The sequence below is a fragment of the Notolabrus celidotus genome, chromosome 15, assembly GCF_009762535.1.
Source record: "Notolabrus celidotus isolate fNotCel1 chromosome 15, fNotCel1.pri, whole genome shotgun sequence".
Taxonomy (NCBI): Eukaryota; Metazoa; Chordata; class Actinopteri; order Labriformes; family Labridae; genus Notolabrus; species Notolabrus celidotus.
The window spans coordinates 4,820,789-4,838,385 of NC_048286.1; the positions used below are offsets into that span (position 1 = coordinate 4,820,789).

Consider the following 17,597-nt stretch of genomic DNA (forward strand, 5'->3'; position numbering starts at 1 on the left):
TTCTTACTTAATAAATATGAGAACATGTAGTGCTCATGTTTGCTCCTTTAAGCTTCTACTTATATGTTGTGTAAGTATCAGTATCATGTTTATCAGTCTCCTCATTGGTCGTCTTCATCTTAAACCCTTTTTAGTATCCTTAAATATTTTATTTACTTATGTATTATTTAGTTATTTTTATTTATATACTTTTTTTTGTGTACGTATTTTTATATTTCTTGACTTTGTATTTTTTTTGTTCATTTTTATTTATTTATTTACTTATTTATATATGTTTTTATTTTTTTTTAATTCTTATTTATTTTTATTCATTTATGTTAGTTATTTATTTTATTAACTTTTTATTTTTATTTTTTTATTTACTTATTTCTTTTTATTTTTTAATTATTTTTATTTATGTATTTATTTTTGAAGTACTTTTTATAAACATTTATTTTTTATATTTGTTGTTTTATTTTTGAAAACCTCTAACAATGATTTATTAGTTTACTATTTCACCCTTTTACTCTGTTTAATTTGTGTTAAGTCTTTTAAATTTTTTACTTTTTTTGCATTGTTAGAATTTCCACATTTCCTGCCATGCATTGGCTACAATAAAGTTATTATTATTATTATTATTATTATTATTATTATTATTATTATTATTATTTACAGAGTTAAATATGAACCTTTTTGGGATCATTTAAAGCCTTCTCTCTGCAATATCACATGTGCTCTGAAGCCACGTGTGAAAACATTGAAGCCTTCAAGTTACATGTGTAAAGTGAAGCTGGTGCTTGATGAGTTTCCTTATTGAGAGAAAGGTGCTGCTGTCTGTGGAGCGTCCAGTCTGTGTCTGCAGCTCTTCTTAAGGTCATTCCAGCTCTGCTCACCTCAGGCTGCTGGCTGTGTTTGCCCTGCATTGTCTGCTCCTCCTTTCTCCTGTTGAATGTGATTGCTGTGGAGTTGCATAATGGCCCTGGGTGTTGCCGTCGCTTCAGTCGCTTCAGGGCCTTTTTGTGTTGACTTGCAGAATGTTTGTCCGTTTGTTTGCCTCTCTTCCCTTTTTATTCATTTCAAGCTGATTTCATGAGGTTTGCTCAGACCTGACTGAAAGAGGCAATTTTCAGGCTTTTACCTCATATTCTTTAATTATCATATTATTATGTTTAAGATGACTTTTCAAGCTTTTCAAACAAAGTACAGCTTTCTAAATGTTTCTCTCACCTAGAAAAGCATCCTGCATTGATACAAGTTCACAGCTCCTTTTCAATACAACCACCTTACTTCCTGTTTGGATCACATTCTGTCACACCTCTTCAGCTGGTTTGACTGGTCATTTGTCCCACAGTCAGCACATTTACACCATCTTACTTCTCATATTCCCAAAGATAGCAGATAGTGAAGCTAAGCGGCACAAAATCTCCCCAAAAAACAGACAAATCTTGTCTTAAAATAATTTCTTTCCTACATTTTTCCCACTATAAATCATCTCAGACAAGACTTACTTTGAATGCATATTTGTCTAAATTAAACATATTAAATTAGCGTCCTTGCTGTTGTAAATATGAGCGTTTCTGTCGTCAGGATCAAATTACTTGTCTTGTGTTTCGTGTCCCACTAAAGCCAGAGCAGCCTCATGGTCTGCTTCTGTCAGCTTCTTCGGGAGAGTTGCCAAAGAGGGAATCATTGAGTAACATTTCCTTCTTATGTTGTGTAATATATGCGATCGTCCGTGAGCGTGTGAAGCTCTGCGGTGGCACTTTGCCCCAATAAAAACTGCAAACCAAACAAACCAGGAAGTAGAAAAGAGGTATGTGCTCCCTGTCTGTTATCGTGGACATGTTTGTACATGTGTAAACTTGCACATGTGTGTGTATTGGTCCAATGACAGCCTAAAAGTGAGCGTGTTAAAGCACTCCAGTGTTTACGAGTGTGTGTGTTTTGTGTTTGCATGGCCCGGCTCTCTGTGGTATGCGGCCCAGCAGGTTCATCTGTGTCAAACTGAAAAACGGGAGGAGGGAGGAGGTGAGAGCCCCACCTCCTCTCTCCATCTCCTCATCTTTCTCCGGCCCATCCCTGTTGAAATGATCACACTTTGTTGTCAGGCTGCCACCTAAAGGACACTGATACCTTCACCTCTGTTCTTAAAGTAAAGAAGGTCTGGAGGTTGAGTGATTGATGTGAGCTGAAGAAGACTTGACAGCTGAGACGTGTAGACTGAAGAATAGAAACACAACTGTGGTTTCTAAAGTTGTGATTGTTCCCTGGCTGTGTTAAAGAAAACTATGTAACACATTCAGTGACTCCACCTGCAACTGGAGCTTAAATCATTACTTCATTAGTCATATTGTTTTCATTAAAGCTCCTGGAGGGAGCTTAAAGCTTGTTATGAAACAGACTGTAATTAATACTGACACCTCTATATGACCTATAAAACAAAATGAGATCATCAGCGGCTACATTGATAATTGCTTAGTATTTATTTGTTAATGACCAGAGTTTTTGATTGTTCACAATTTTACATCACAACACAATAACTAACAGAACAAATTATCCACAAAGTACAATCAACAATGACGACAAAGAAACCGATCTGACAAAAACAAATCAAGAAAATTAATACAATTATAAATAGACGAGTGTATACATATATAAATGAAAATAATAATAATGACACTAATAAAATAAATAAATGAATGAATAACAAAAATAATAGAATAAATAAATGAAATAATAACAATAGAATCAATTCATTTAATAATAGCAATAATAGAATAGATAAATAAAATAATAACAACAATATTAGAATAAATAAATAAAAATAATAACAACAATAATAGAATACATTAAAAAATAACAATAATAAAATAAATAGATAAAATAATGACAGCAATAATATAATAAATAAATAAAAATAACAATAATTAAATAAATAAATATACTAACAACAATAATAGAATAGATAGATAGAATGATATAAACAATAATAGAATAAATAAATAAGAAATAACAACAACAATAATAGAATAAAAACAATAAAGAATAATGACAGCAATAATATAATAAATGAATTAATATAACAATAATAATAAAATAAATTAATAAAAATAACAACAACAATATTATAAATAAATAAAATAATTTTGCATAACTTAAAGAAAGCTACACCGACATTAGCATAAAATGTGTTGCCTACTATTTACAGACTGTAGTACTATCATCAAACTACAGGGGGCTGTAAGTCTGCATCACCAAACCAAAATTAGACACGCTCATTAGATTTAGATAGTCTGCAGTATATTTAAAAAAATATTAAAATAATAAAATAAGATAAAGGGGAGATCTTAACACAAGGATTCAGCATGATAGCTGTGTGAATTCATCTTGTGTGAGGTTCAGGGAACCCCCTTAAAGGTGTGTGATCCCCCACTATGTAATTCTTTAGTATTTTTAAAGACTGTTACCCCTGCAGAAAAGGTGGCATATGAAGAGATTAACAGTATTTTGCAGAAACATCATTTGTTTACATTTTACACAGGGAAGATTCACAGTAAGGTCACATTCACTCATGTACAAAACTCCTTTAAATTCCCTGAAATCTTCGGGTTGAGTCCATGTGAGACAACAGCAGGAAATATTTGGGAAAATTCACCACGAGCAAGCGAGCTAGTTAGCAGGGGTTGTGAGTGTCTTTTTATGTTTTAACAATGGGTCAAACTAAACTAGAAACCTGAAGACAAAGAGAAGAAACTGAGGAGATCACTAAACAAACTATAAAACCAGAACAGAAAGAAACCCAAACAGACCGCAGCAGCCTTCACCAGGCAGAGTCTGTAATGAGCATCACAACAGTTTGAGGGCAACTTTCTGTGAATCAGGACGACAACTTTGCATAAAATGAGCACAGTGTTCTGAATCTCACTTCAGACTAAATAAAAAGCATGTGACGCCAAAGCATCTGCAGCCGTTTCCGTCTAATATTAGCTCTGATGCCTTCACTGCCTGAAGCAGCATCCGCTCTTCTTCTTCTTTCTGGCTGGGATACAGTTTATCTCTGGCTGAAGAACACTGGACCAGCCGATTATTATTCTTCCACGGAGCTGCAGGCGGCACAGATAAGACTCTGCAGGTCTCCTATCTGGAGCTGGCAGCGTCACTCTCTGTCCCTTTTTATTCGCTGCACATTAACTGCTACTTGGGCCTGAAATAGGAAATTAGGGAGGATGATGGGCTGCAATCAAGGCTGCTGGCAGTTGCAGAGAAGTGCTTCTTACTGTAGAGTGTACAGCATTTGTTCTGCATGCAGCTGACTCCTTTTTGCAGTGTATGGCTCACTCATCATCAGTACTATAATCAGTCCGATCAATTTGTGATCACCTTTGTGCCCCACAACCAGGTTTTGTTTTGGGGTTACATTTTTTCTTTTCTATAAACGCCAGTTTGGCTGAGTGTTTACGTCACGCCACCACCTGTGCAGAGGCTGTACTCAAGTCCTTAAGTGCCTGGGTTCAACCCATGCATGTCACTTCCCACTCTCTCTCCCCCTTTCCTTCTCCATCCACTGTCCTGTCTTCTCTAATTTAAGGCATGAAAGCCCCAAAATATAACTTAAATAAAATTAGTTTTGTCCAAGGAGAGAGGTGCCAAAACAGTGTCACAGGCTCAGTTAAATGTTCAGGTACAAGTAGGGATGTAAGGATATATCACAAGACGGTAAAAAATTGATACAAATAAGGGTGGATTAAAATCCATTCAACAACATTTTAATCTGGATATTATTTTAAATAGTAGAAGGCGCTATCTGCATTTCACTCTGCTTGTTCAACATCATGAAGTCTCTTGCGCTGCTCTCTTGTCACTCACTGAGTTGAAGGTAACAGACATGGCGGCAGCAGGTGAAGACCGAGCAGGTCAGGATGCACCTCTGTGTTTACAGTCTGAGGTACGGCAGGATTCTGTCTTCCTCTGATATTCGTGGAGAAAACATGTCAATCTCAAGTCAGGAGCATCAGCTGCACTTTAGTTTATTTAAAGAGATTGACCTTATTTGTTTTAATATTTAATACTTCCATTTGGGATTTGTTCATTTAACATTTCTATATCTATAGAATTGTTCTGAAATTTCCAACAAGGTATTTTTGTATGCTCATTTTGAGTTTTTTTCAAGGTGCTGAATAAAAGTGTGCAGTGGTTTTGAGTTACAACACACCTTAAAAATGAGAAAGGATTACTTTGTTTACAAATAAATATAAGAGAAAAATTTATATTGCAACAGTCCATATCTGAGAATTGAAATGAAATAGTAGTTATTTAAATTTTGAGTTTAATACAGTTTTATTGAAAATCGTTAGAGAATCGTGAACCAACATTTGGGATTCAAATCATGCATCCTTACATCTAGTACAAGTATTTTTATTTCTGCCAGAGTTGAATAGCATTGTTTGAAAGTAAGTAATCTCTATGTTCAATTAAAAGTGAGGACATAGCATAAATAAGATGCACATGCACATGCTTGTACAAAGATCTAATAATGGTTTTGATTGGCTGGCTAACGCACCTTACATAAAATCAGTAGAAACTAGGGGTGTACATTTTAAGTATTTTCCGTGATCGATTTTTGGAAATGTTAACGATCAATTATTGATTAATTGATAAAAAAATAAAACATTATTATTATTCTTACGTCAAAAACAAGGCCAAATACGTTGTTTTATAATATTTTCTACAGCAACAAAATGCACATAACTGACAGGATTGAATACGGGTATGTGCAGATTATCAACGATCAGGCTCATAAAAATATTCTCCACGGACATAATCTTATAAAGTGAAGGCTGAGACTACTAACAGAAAATTACTTCAGACTCCCAGTGTTCAGTTTTCTGTCTACTCGTTCTTATTGAGAAAAATAAACATGTGTATTCGATCAGGTGTCAGCCGGGAGCGCAACCGGGTCATAATCAGTCCAGCAGCAGAAAAGCTCAGACGGCTCTGATGTTGCTGCTCAGCAAACATAGCGTACCTGAATTTCCCACCGGTCTGTTGTGAACCTTATGTCCGTGTCGTTGTTGGCAGCAGTTTTGATCCTCTTAAAAAAGCGCACGGGGAGACCTGACGCACAGCCGCAGCCGCCAGCTGAGCGTCTCCGCTGTGCGTAACACCTTTAACAGCTGAATCACATCTAAACATGCTTTAAACTTAAAACACCTCCCTGATAGCTGAGTGTTATATGAGACCACATGATGTTTGTTCCACGTGACGGAAAATTGATAACAAAATTGCGTGTTTTGAGTAATGTCTTAACAATCAATTATTCGATAATGGATTAATTGTGGTCATCCCTAGTAGAAACACTAGAACCTGAAACTAAGATGCCTTCACAGATCAGTATATGAGCACAAAGAAAACTCAACATTTATCTGCATTTACAATCTGAACACATTTTTCCATTGAAGGGGTCTTAAATTTAGACGTTCAGAATAATCTGCTCAGCTGAGCTCAAGTACAAAACACAAAAGCAAAAGTTCAAAGCCATGAAGTGTTAAGGTCCATTTCTTGAACATGACAACACAAGTGCAAACTCCGCAATGTACTTTCTGCTCAACTGGAAATATCCAAAAGTGAATCATTAAATTAAGACTCACACAGCAGGAAACAAAACAGGAACTTAGAATAATGAGAATCCAAATGATTCTCCACATTAACACGCAGGCAGATGCAAGAAGTGAAGCAGTCAGCGTTCAGTGTTTCAATGCTGTCCACAACAAGTTGAATAGGAGGCCAAAATCTCCCCTCTCTGCAGAAGGACAGTGAAGTGCAGCCCGGACCAAGTCTGTAGTTTTCCAAACACATCAGGTTGTTTTTTTGCAAGAATTTGTGTTTTATTTTCAATTCATTCCCTTTATTGAGGGATGTCCAGAAATGAAAAGTGTTATTTTAATGTCAGAATCTAAACATTCAAACGACTGTGTGCTCTTTGGTACCATCCAAAATTAAAACTGAAAGCAGGAACTTCATCTTCAAAATCATAAAGAAAGAAGAGAGAGACATCCTGTTTCAGCATTCAGGCAGTCAGATGGCAACTTGCACAGTTTTCTGCAGAAGTCTCAAGTGAGGAGCGCTGCCGTCCACCAATGTTCATGAGGACTTTCTGAGTGACCTCAAAGGTGTACCTTAGTGCAAAGAAGGCCCATCAGAACGCTGATTGCACTTGGGAAGACCTTCAGATCAGACAGGATCACAGCTTCCTCAAGGACTATGGAAACATCAAGGATGTCATATTTGCAAAAAAACAAAAGTCAAATGAAAACCGGACACGGGGCACGGGGAGAGTGGGTCGTGGATCCAGTGATTGTTCATGTCCACTTTTATTAAACAACAAAAACGGCTTCTTTCAAACAATAAGTAGCATTTTCTTGCTCGTACATCTCCCGGTAAAAAAACCATTCACCTTCTCCGGTGTCCGCCCTCCTATCCTACCTGCAGTCTATATACACATCACCTGGTGCAAAACCATCAAGTATATGAAACGATGGAAATATCTCCAACAGAAGTCTTCTCCTTCTTTCACCAACAGATCCTTCTTATCTGTAGCTGTCACAAGATTTAGAGGGCAGGTCAAGGATTTGATCTCATTTCAAGTTTACAAAAAGAGTTAATTATGTAATTTGTGCTGATGGGTCTTAAAATGACCTGAAGTTATAGGCTCAGTGTTAAGTTAGGTCCATATAGGTAGGACCCTGACAGAAGCAGGGTGGGTCTTGTCACCCTGAAGGTATTATCTGGCTACTAACTTAAAATACAAACACGTTGTAAAAAAAACCTTGATTATAAGATGTTTTGTTGTTTTAAAATGATTTATGTTTACAGTTTTTATAAAACAGTCCCAGTGATTCCTCGTCAGTGAGTGTTCCATGTTGATGGATTCTTCTCTGCCTGTTGTGGTGGATTGAACATGAAACTGTCCTCATTCAGCTCTCCTTCTTCTCTGAGCTCTGCGGTTCACACACCTTTAAAAAGAAACTAATGTCACAACTTTGAACCCTGCTGCTATCATCACCACCGCTCAGGGTTTAACTTTCTTTGTAGAGATCACTAACCTAAAGTTTCTCTCACCTGCTCTGCTTGATCATATTGATGGACAGGATCCAATATGAAAATGTCCGTAGCCTGCTGATTTAGCATGCTAACAGAAGCTAACGTTTTAGCCACATTGTTTACCAATATGATGCTAACGGAAGCTAACGGTTTTATCTCACCTTATGGTCTATGGTGTCAACAATCAGAAGCTAAATGTGTCTGAACTCTTTTCCGCGGATTGATTTGACATGACGTGTGATCAGTTTGTCTCTGGTGTTGCTCATGTTAGTGAAAGTTAAAAACCACAATCGGAAGATCAGTAAGACAGCCGGGTAATAAGTTGGAATAAAAGTGTTCTCCTCTCAGGCAGTAATTAAACTGTAGACTGTATAAAATATGGACATAGTATCCGTGACGTCACCCATCTGTTTCTGAAGCGCTGTTTTGAGGCCTATCGGCGGCGGCAGCCATATTGCTGCTGTTGTGACGTAAAGAGGCGGGCTTTGAGCCTCCTAGCCAACAGTTACAGTGTTCCTGCCTATCATTCAAGTCAGCTGTGCCTCTCATTGGAAGACTCGTAATCTTAATATCTTTGAAATTGCTGCGTTAGAAAAAAATGCACCCCTCGTACAGTGTGTGCCGATCGAGAAATGAACTATCCAGACTACACTTGTTTTTTGCACCAGGCTGTTAACATGTTTATTTCTGCTGTAAAGATCGACTTCTTTGAATTGGTGTGTATGTGGTTTCATGCACTTCTGGAGCCAGCCTCAAGCGGATCCTCCATGAACTGCAGTTTTTAACACTTCCTCATTGGACTCATATTTTTAGACCGGAGGTTGCCGCTTTGATTAAACCCAACCTGAATACTATGATACTGACTCCCATATTTAACTTCACACTTTATAGCTGATTCAACAACTCCATCATCTCTGTTGGCGTGTTCCCCTCTGTGCTGTCTGCTGCATGTCACTCATCATACACATACGGCAGCACACAGACAATTAGACAGCTGATCATTCACAATACACACTTGTTATCAGCTACAAGAGTGGATGAAGTGAAACACAAAAATATCTGGATGCACGTTTGGTTGTGATGAATATATTTGCCAGATTGTGTTTTCTGAGCTTTAAAGCTGGGGTTGGTAATCAGATTTAGATACACTTTTTGTCATACTGGTTAAAATGATCTTTATGTCCTGATGGCAATCAATACATAATGTGTTCCTAAAAAAGAGTGAAAAAAAGCTCCTATCTACAGCCGGAGTAAACCTGAGAAAACACTAACCAATCACCGTTTTTTGGGTCCCCAAATTTTAAACCAATCAAATCCCGTCCTGCCGTTCTGCCATCCTCCTGCGCGTACATTTCCCCGGCGTGCACTCCTCCGAGTCCCCGTCTCCTGCCTCTACTTCCCCTGACTCTATTTACTGCCCCTCTCGCTCGTCCTCGGGCCTGTCCCCTCTGACCTGATGAGGTGCTTTGATCAGGACTGTAGTCCGGATCAGAGTCTAAAAAGCTCTCACCAACAAGCAGAATAATTAATGACGTTCAGTAAGTCCTACAGAAAATATATATTTATTGTAGCGTCCGTCCGGACGCTGTAGTGATGACGAGCCGATTCGTGAACACGTTGATCTTTAATAATCGGTCACTGTCGGCCGTGATCACGCCAACCAACAAAACAACAATCAATGTTTGAATGAATGAAGAACTTCTCCTCTTGTCTCTCCTCTCTCCCACTGGCACACTCTACACCTCTCCTGATGCCTTCACTGACCGTCAACACTGTAGGAATTAAGACCATCTACACTGAACACGTTTAACAAACAGTAGAGCTGTTACAGTATTATATATGTGTTATAACTTTTCTCCTGATATCGTGTCACCAGTACAACTGGATAATGCTAGCATGACAGTTGTGAGTGCTAACAGCAGCCATGTTTGTTTGTGTTTTTAACTTTCACTATGATAATGTTTTGGTGAGGACCGGTTTTGAATCAGTCACCATCATATGGTCGAGAATCAGCGGCGCTCGTGCATGTGAGCGGGGGGGTGTCGTTTTGGAGGAGCTCCGAGGGAGGAGGGGAGGGGTTAGACGGAGTCATGAGGAAATGCTACATTCAAATTCATGCTGGTTTTCCGAGACTACCAACCCTAGCTTTAAATCAGACTATTAGTTGTAATTGCTTGGAAATTAGCCTCTGCAGAACATCCCCTGCAGTGCGCCCTCAACACTACAACCATTTTCTACAATGGCAACATATTGTAGTAGTACAAAATATTTAATAATAACCCCTGTATCATGATCCAGGACCAAATCACTTCCTCTTCTCTGTCCTGTAAAACATGATAAAACTAGCACACCTGGCAACTTGCACCAGAACACATTCAAAGAGAGCAGCTCCTGTAATGTAAGAGGTCAAACTCTGCATGTCCCAGCGTGGCTCGCTGGTTTTAGAGCTCAGTATTGATTAGGTGGTCAGTCTGTTCACACCAGATGTCCTGCACCAGCTGCTCAGGAACATACCGCTGCTACAATAAAGCCCAGAAACACGGCATGCATTTTTTAACGAGGCGACCCGACGGTGCAGCCTTTAGTTACATACTGAGAGCTGTTATTGGACATGGGCTGCATTGCTGATATCATTGAGACCTCTGGCTGCAGTTTGGTGGACTCAAAACCCCTGAAACCAGTTTAGAGAAGAGCTTGAGACACATATCAGGATCTAGAAAGTTGAGCTTCTGATCCTTTTACACCCCAGAAGAAGAAACCGATCTACAATTATCTGAATGGGGTCTAATTTTCCGAGCTGCCGTGGGAGTAAATTGCGGTTTGACAGCCTGGTCTGACTCACTGACTGCTGTAACGGTTGATTGGCCTCCCAGGACTTCCCCTTTGACAAATCCATGCACTAAATGATATGTTTGCTCAGCACTGGAAAGGAAGACCACAGAGGCACGCTGTCAGAGACTCTAAACACTGAGCGGAGACGATGGCGATGGTGCGTCTGAGGAGGAGTTTTTTCCGTGCTCTCTCTTTACATGAAGACGATGATGTGTTTACGAGTTGCTCACCTCCAGAGGTACGTTTCAAACACTTTGATTGAGACGCATTGCTCTGCAGTTTGTTACAGTAGTATTTTACTTGCAATGGAAGAACTTGGGAGCTAGATAGAGGACAGAAAATGACATAACATGCACACATGTACTCGCCACCTTTATCTGGTCCTGCTGTGATCCCGTATCGAGCGGCATGGCTCCCAGGCCACTGAATATTGGATCCTCCCGGGCACCTCCAGCTGTTTGTTCAGCTCCTGCATATTTCATCCCTATTGATCCCTGTGCAATAAAAACATCACACAGCCAGTGTTAGGAGGCCTTGGGGCACTGGCATTATTTATGACCGCCTCTCTGCCCGGTCGCTCCCCCGCTCTTCTTCTTTGTAACGCCAGCATGAAATAATCATGACAAGCAGCCCATTGACTGGATCAGTGGTGCGTTGGGTTGTTTGAAGAAAGATGCTCTGTCATTAGAGGCTGCAGCATGCTGGCTCCACCACAGCTGTGGACTGCATACAGAAACTTTCACACTCACATTCGTCAGCTTATTCTATCATTAAGATCGTTGACTTATTTGTTATAATCAGCGTCAGTTACAGACTCTCTCTCTTAACATCAAATAACATGTAGTTTATTGTTTCCATCCTCTTTAATAGGAACATTAATTTCTGCAATGTTTTGGGAACTAATTAGAGATTTGTCAAGAGCCCTGGTTCACTGCTTGTAACGTTAAAACAAGACTTGAAACATGACTTAAAATAAAGATAGGATAAGATAAGATATGATATACTTTATTGATCCCCCACTGGGGATAATTATTTTCTTCCTGCAGCATCAAACACGGGACAGGGGAATACAACAATTGTACTTATATAGTTAAAAACATAATAATAATAATAATAATAATAATAATAATAATAATAATATAATGCTGAAGGTGAAAATAAAATGAAATGAAATAGAATAAAATGAATCTACCAAGTACTAACATCGTCAACATTTCACTCTTTTAACACTTTTGCTTTTGTAATATCTTATGTTAAATAATCTAGCCTGCAAAAAAGTCAAAAGAAAACATTCTTCATGTGACCACTATATCTGATTCTCTTGATTCAAATAAAAATGCCATGAACGCAAAATATAGGTCTGCATTGCACTATTACGACGGTCCCTGAATGCACCTGCAGTAACAGGCGCTCTGAACCTCTGGACAAACAGTCAGCTCACGGCACTCTGTGATGACAAGGAGTTGATCAAACTTACTAAATGTGTCTGATGTTTCACCTAACTGGATTAAATCAAGCTCTAGATGCAGAGCTTTTTACGGTGAGAGCGGCAAAGACGTCAAATATTAAACAGACGTCCCCCGGTTGTGTTTTTGTCACTAACGCACACCGGGGGGTAAAAATCCTCAATGAAGATGAGACTGGTTCACACAGCACACCTGCTGCAGGTAGAGACCAAGCTAACACTGCGCCCCCCCCAATAATAACTCAGCCAGTCACAGGAACGCATAGCTTTAATTTCTTAAGAATAGACGCACAGCGGGGAAAATATGAACTCTTAATGTCCGACGGTCCTTCTTAAGTTTTCATCTGAGTTTGTATCATCAGTGATGCACTTCAGCTCGTCATAGTCTCGTTTTCGTCTTGAAAAACCAAGTTGTTGATGAACATTTATCGTATCGTTGTGCTGTGATGTGTGTATGTGAGCGCACGTGTTTGTGTGTCTGTGTGCGCATGGAGCGGAACGCTGCCATGCAATACAGAGAGCAGATGAGCATAATGACATCCTGTCATGTAAATAAGATAAATAACATAAGGATATTTAGTCTGTTTAATAAAAGAACAAGTTTAAGACCTGATCTATAAGAGAAGTAACCCTGAATTACTTCTGCTGTGATCTGGCGATATGTAGAAAATAAAATTTACTGAACTTCCAAGGGGGGCGGGTGCCGCTGTTGGGGGGGCGCCCCCCTGTATAACGGTAGGGGAAACACTGCAAATATTACAGATATATATACACTATGTACACTTATATCTTATGGATAGATGGTGCGGTAAGTTACTACACAGATAAAATTGCACCAGGTCTTTAAAGACATACACAGTATGAAAAACAGTGCGATTTAGATGTGCGATGGTTACAATAGTCTGTAGGTGTGAATAATGAATAATGATCAGGGAAGACAGAGACATAGAGCCAAGTCACAAAGTACTGGACAGTAGTGAAGAGAAAGATGAGGACAGATGATTAACGGTAAAATGTTGACTGGTCTTAGCATCCTTCTGCCGGGACTTGTGAATCAAAATCTGGAGCTGCATCAATCTGTACCAAAGTCACAACCTTTGAGAATGTATTTGAGATAACACGAGTGTTTCCTTCTGTGAGTAATCATTGGCCAAAGGTGTGTTGCACCATGTGGGAAAGCAAAAATATATCATGATTATATGCCACCTGTTGAGTGTGTTTGTTGAGATCATACAGTACTCTGTATTAGCAATGGTTTGTCATTCATTTTTTAAGGATATTGTGAATTTAAAAATATTCTATGCAGCTTTTAGTTGGTATTATGCAAATAGATTCATTTGGATTACTTCATCATATCTCCCGTTGTTTAAAGTAAACGTGAGACTTACCTTTTTAATCTGTCTTTTAACTTTGAGTCATTTCTTTTCAGCCCTGGACTGCATTATTACTTTTATGACCATGTTTTAGCATCATTTTTTCTTTTATTTTTATACTATCTTATTCTTTCTTCTTCTTTTTTTATTTTTTTATTTTATTGTTCTGGTATTTTTTTATTTTATTTGTAAATTTAATTTATTTTATTTTATTCAATTGATTGATTTTATTTTAATTTATTTAGTTTTTAGTTTTTAAATAATTTCATTTCACATTCCAGTGTATTATTTTAAACTTCTATCATTTTATCTATTGCTGTTGTTTTCTGTCTCTGTTCTTTTGTGAAGCACATTTGGCTGCATGCTTGAATGTATGAGAGGTGCTTTATAAATGAAAATGAGTTGAGTTGTTATACCCAAATATTCTCAGCCCTTAAGAGAAGTCAAAACTAGTTATGCACAGCACTGCATGTTTACACAGAGCCTCTTTGATTTCCCAGCTGTGAGGATGACCCTGGTCAAACTGTCCTCATCTTCAGGATGCGTCTTGATCGACACTTTTACTTCCTTTTTTCAACCTGACATAAGTCACTGCCACGCTAACTTATATAAGAACAGCACTTCCTTCCCCTCTCCTCCTCCTCCTCCCCCCCGTGTCCATTCATGCTTCACTCTGTCTTTTGTGGGCAGTAGTAGCTGCGTCAGCTTGAGCTCTTAATGTGACATTTTGCAGTTTCCTTTGTGCTCTAATGTCGCTCAAACCCTGCAGAGAGGATCTGATTGACACCACGTTGAGCTCATGTTATCAACCCTGTGTGGGCGAGGTGTGTTAAGGATTCTCAGATGGTGTATTTTAAATGAAAGTGTCCAGCAGCTTGCAGGTGCAGCTGTTGCTTTAAAGCTGTGAATCTCTTGCACCGTGCCTCGTCGCCCGCTGTCGAGGAACAGATTAAAGAACAGATTTTAAATCCACTCCCCGATGACTGACAGTTTCTCTTTCTCTCCTCCGCTCCCAACAGACGGTGTCTTCTTCAGGCCACGGCCGCTCCGACTCCCCTGTCTACACCAACCTCCAGGAGCTGAAGATCACCCAGACCAGCCTGCCCCCCGCCCCTTCAGGCTCCCCACTCCACGCGCTGGGAGACTGGGAGACCTACAAGGACCAGAACGGCCGGCACTTCTACTACAACCGCTCCACCCAGGAGAGGACCTGGAAGCCGCCTCGAACCAGGGACGCGAGCACCGGGAGCTCTAGAGGAGACAGCCACAGCGCAGGAGAGAGCTCAGAGGTACTGACTGTGTGAAGACGGTTTGACAAAACACACTTATGCACCCGGGTTATTTCACGTCTATCTTTATGGGTCTTAAATCAGCAGCTTCCAGTTGCCTGTATAGTCACTCCGGCATAAAATCAATAATAATCATCAATCACAATGGGTGTCTGGATGGTCAGCAAGCCTCTCAAAGAAAGAACAGAAATATATGCCTCTGAAGAGTCAGTGGGAACAAGTTTCACTTCAATCAAACACAATATTTCCCTTTTAGAAATGTGCACCTGTCCTTATTATAAAGCCTGAGGGTGACAGAGGGCATGCTCCAAATAACCAGAGAGTCTAAAGGGGAGGAGACACTGACTTCACAGGGCTAAACACAAGTCCATACAGTCTGTCGGGAACCTGGAGCAGAGCTAGCACCACTAGATGCCGGTCCTCCTTGCAAGTTAACATCAAGCAGCAACCTCCGGTATAAAAATATGAAGCCCATGCAGGAGTGCTTAAAACTGCTGTTCATCGAATGTCCACTAGAGGCTGGCTGCAGAAACACTAGAAACCACATACACACCAATTCATAGAAGACGATCTTTTACAGCAGAAATAAAACATGTTTACAGCCTGGTTCAAAAAACAGTTTACTCAGCTCAACTCAACTTTATTTATAAAGCACTTTAAAATGACCACAGCCAGAACAGAGTGCTGTACATAAATAGACAAACAACGCAGGCATAAAAACAATTAAAACATAGGATAATAAAACAATAAAAACAATAAAACAATAAATAAAAACAAGCCATAAAAACACTAAAACAGGAGTAGAGTCTCATGCTGGGTTGAAAGCCAAGGAATAAAAATGGGTTTTAAGATGAGTTTTAAAAATGGACAGTGAGGAGGCTTGTCTAATGTGGAGGGGAAGCTCATTCCATAATTTTGGAGCAGCAACAGAAAAAGCTCCATCCCCTCTCAGCTTCCTTTTTGCCCTCGGTACCTCCAGGAGCAGCAGACCAGCTGACCTGAGGCACCGAGCAGGTGCGTAGGGGTGAAGGAGCTCAGAGAGGTAAGGCGGGGCCAGACCATTTAAAGATTTAAAAACTAATAACAGAATCTTAAAATGGACTCTAAAGTGCACAGGTAGCCAGTGGAGGGAGGCCAGGATCGGAGTAATGTGCTCCCTCTTACATACTCCAGTTAGTCAGTTTAGGTCTGAATAGCTCATTTCTCTATGGACACACACTGTATAAAGATGCGTCATTATACTTTTAATGCATTGGACTCCCTGTCAGCTGTCTTTTGTGTGTAAACTCCAGTGTTAATTTTGGCAGCTATTTTAGATTTAGTCTTTAGAAGAAAATCCCTGTTAGTTTTAGTCACATTTTAGCCTTTTATCCCTTTATAGTTTTAGTCTAGTTTCAATCGACAAAAACTCAAAACATGTTAGTCTAGTTTTAGTCACATTTTGGTCTTTGATTTTTGCTAAAAAAATAATTACTTCTTTAAAATAATTCATGTAATTCGTGTTAAAATGGTCAATATTTTGCTCTTTTAACACTTTTCCTTGTGTGATATTTTAAGTTAGATAATTTTTTCTGTCCCTGCTAAAACGTCAAGAGAAAACATTCTTGTAGTGACCACTATGCCTATATTTTGATTCTCTCAACTTAAATAAAAATGCCATTAACGCAGATAAAAGAGAAACTGGAGAGGATAACTTACACAACATGACAAAAGCACTTCTGTCCATGAGTCATTCAGATCGCTTTCTCTATGACACGATTTCTCTCATATTACTGAGCGAATAGTCATTTCAATGAGGGCTTACTTCAAATACCAACGATCAGACACCACCTTATTGTCATCTAACACAGATCTTCCCCTCCTGCCTGAATGTCTGAGACGATAATAACTTTATTTGAATAGCACCTTTTTTAAAATAAGGTTTACAAAGTGCTTTCCATAAGCAACGAATCCACAACAATGAAGGCAAACAATGAAAACACATCAACAGTCATATATAAGAACAGACATTTACTAAGATACTGAAAAAGATTACAATACAAGAATAAAAGGCACTAAAAGATGATTTATATAAAAGCTTGTTAATAAAAGGCTGTTTTCCAGTAGTATTATTAGGTTGAATAAAGTCACTATCCTGAAGGTAACAAAATATGTCAACAGTTTGATCCCAAAATTGGCCGCCAAACAAACCTGTCTGACTCCAAACTGGTTCCCAGGAGCATTCAATTACAGACACCTTCACTACAAATACAGGGTCAGTGTCAAAGCTTCATGAACTGGAGAGAGATATTATTGTGACTGCTTCATGATGACGTTGCGGTAAATACAGACAGCATGAGGAATCAGCTGATTATACTTGTCATATTTTGGAGGTTTGAGCTGTCACAGAAACTGAAAGAGAAGAGTGCATCACAGAGTAGCTTTAAAAAGTGTGACTAAACAAACGTGAGTGACTGCACATATTTCAGGATCGACTCACTCTAACGTGCACAAACGCTGAGGCACATGCCCGAATCATTTGGGAGTCACCTCTAATTCTGAGTCAGCCTCTGTGTCAAT

General features: G+C 39.1%; 1 protein-coding gene across 7 annotated transcripts in view; it reads left to right on the plus strand.

Moving 5' to 3' along the window:
• LOC117826779 (rho GTPase-activating protein 12-like) overlaps positions 1-17,597 on the plus strand; it is an 88,977-nt gene that overhangs the window by 50,727 nt on the left and 20,653 nt on the right. For all 7 annotated transcript variants that reach the window (XM_034703112.1, XM_034703114.1, XM_034703108.1 and 4 more), the window contains exon 3: positions 14,769-15,038. In XM_034703112.1, coding sequence (XP_034559003.1) covers positions 14,769-15,038 — 270 coding nt within the window. The remainder of the gene's footprint in view (positions 1-14,768; positions 15,039-17,597) is intronic.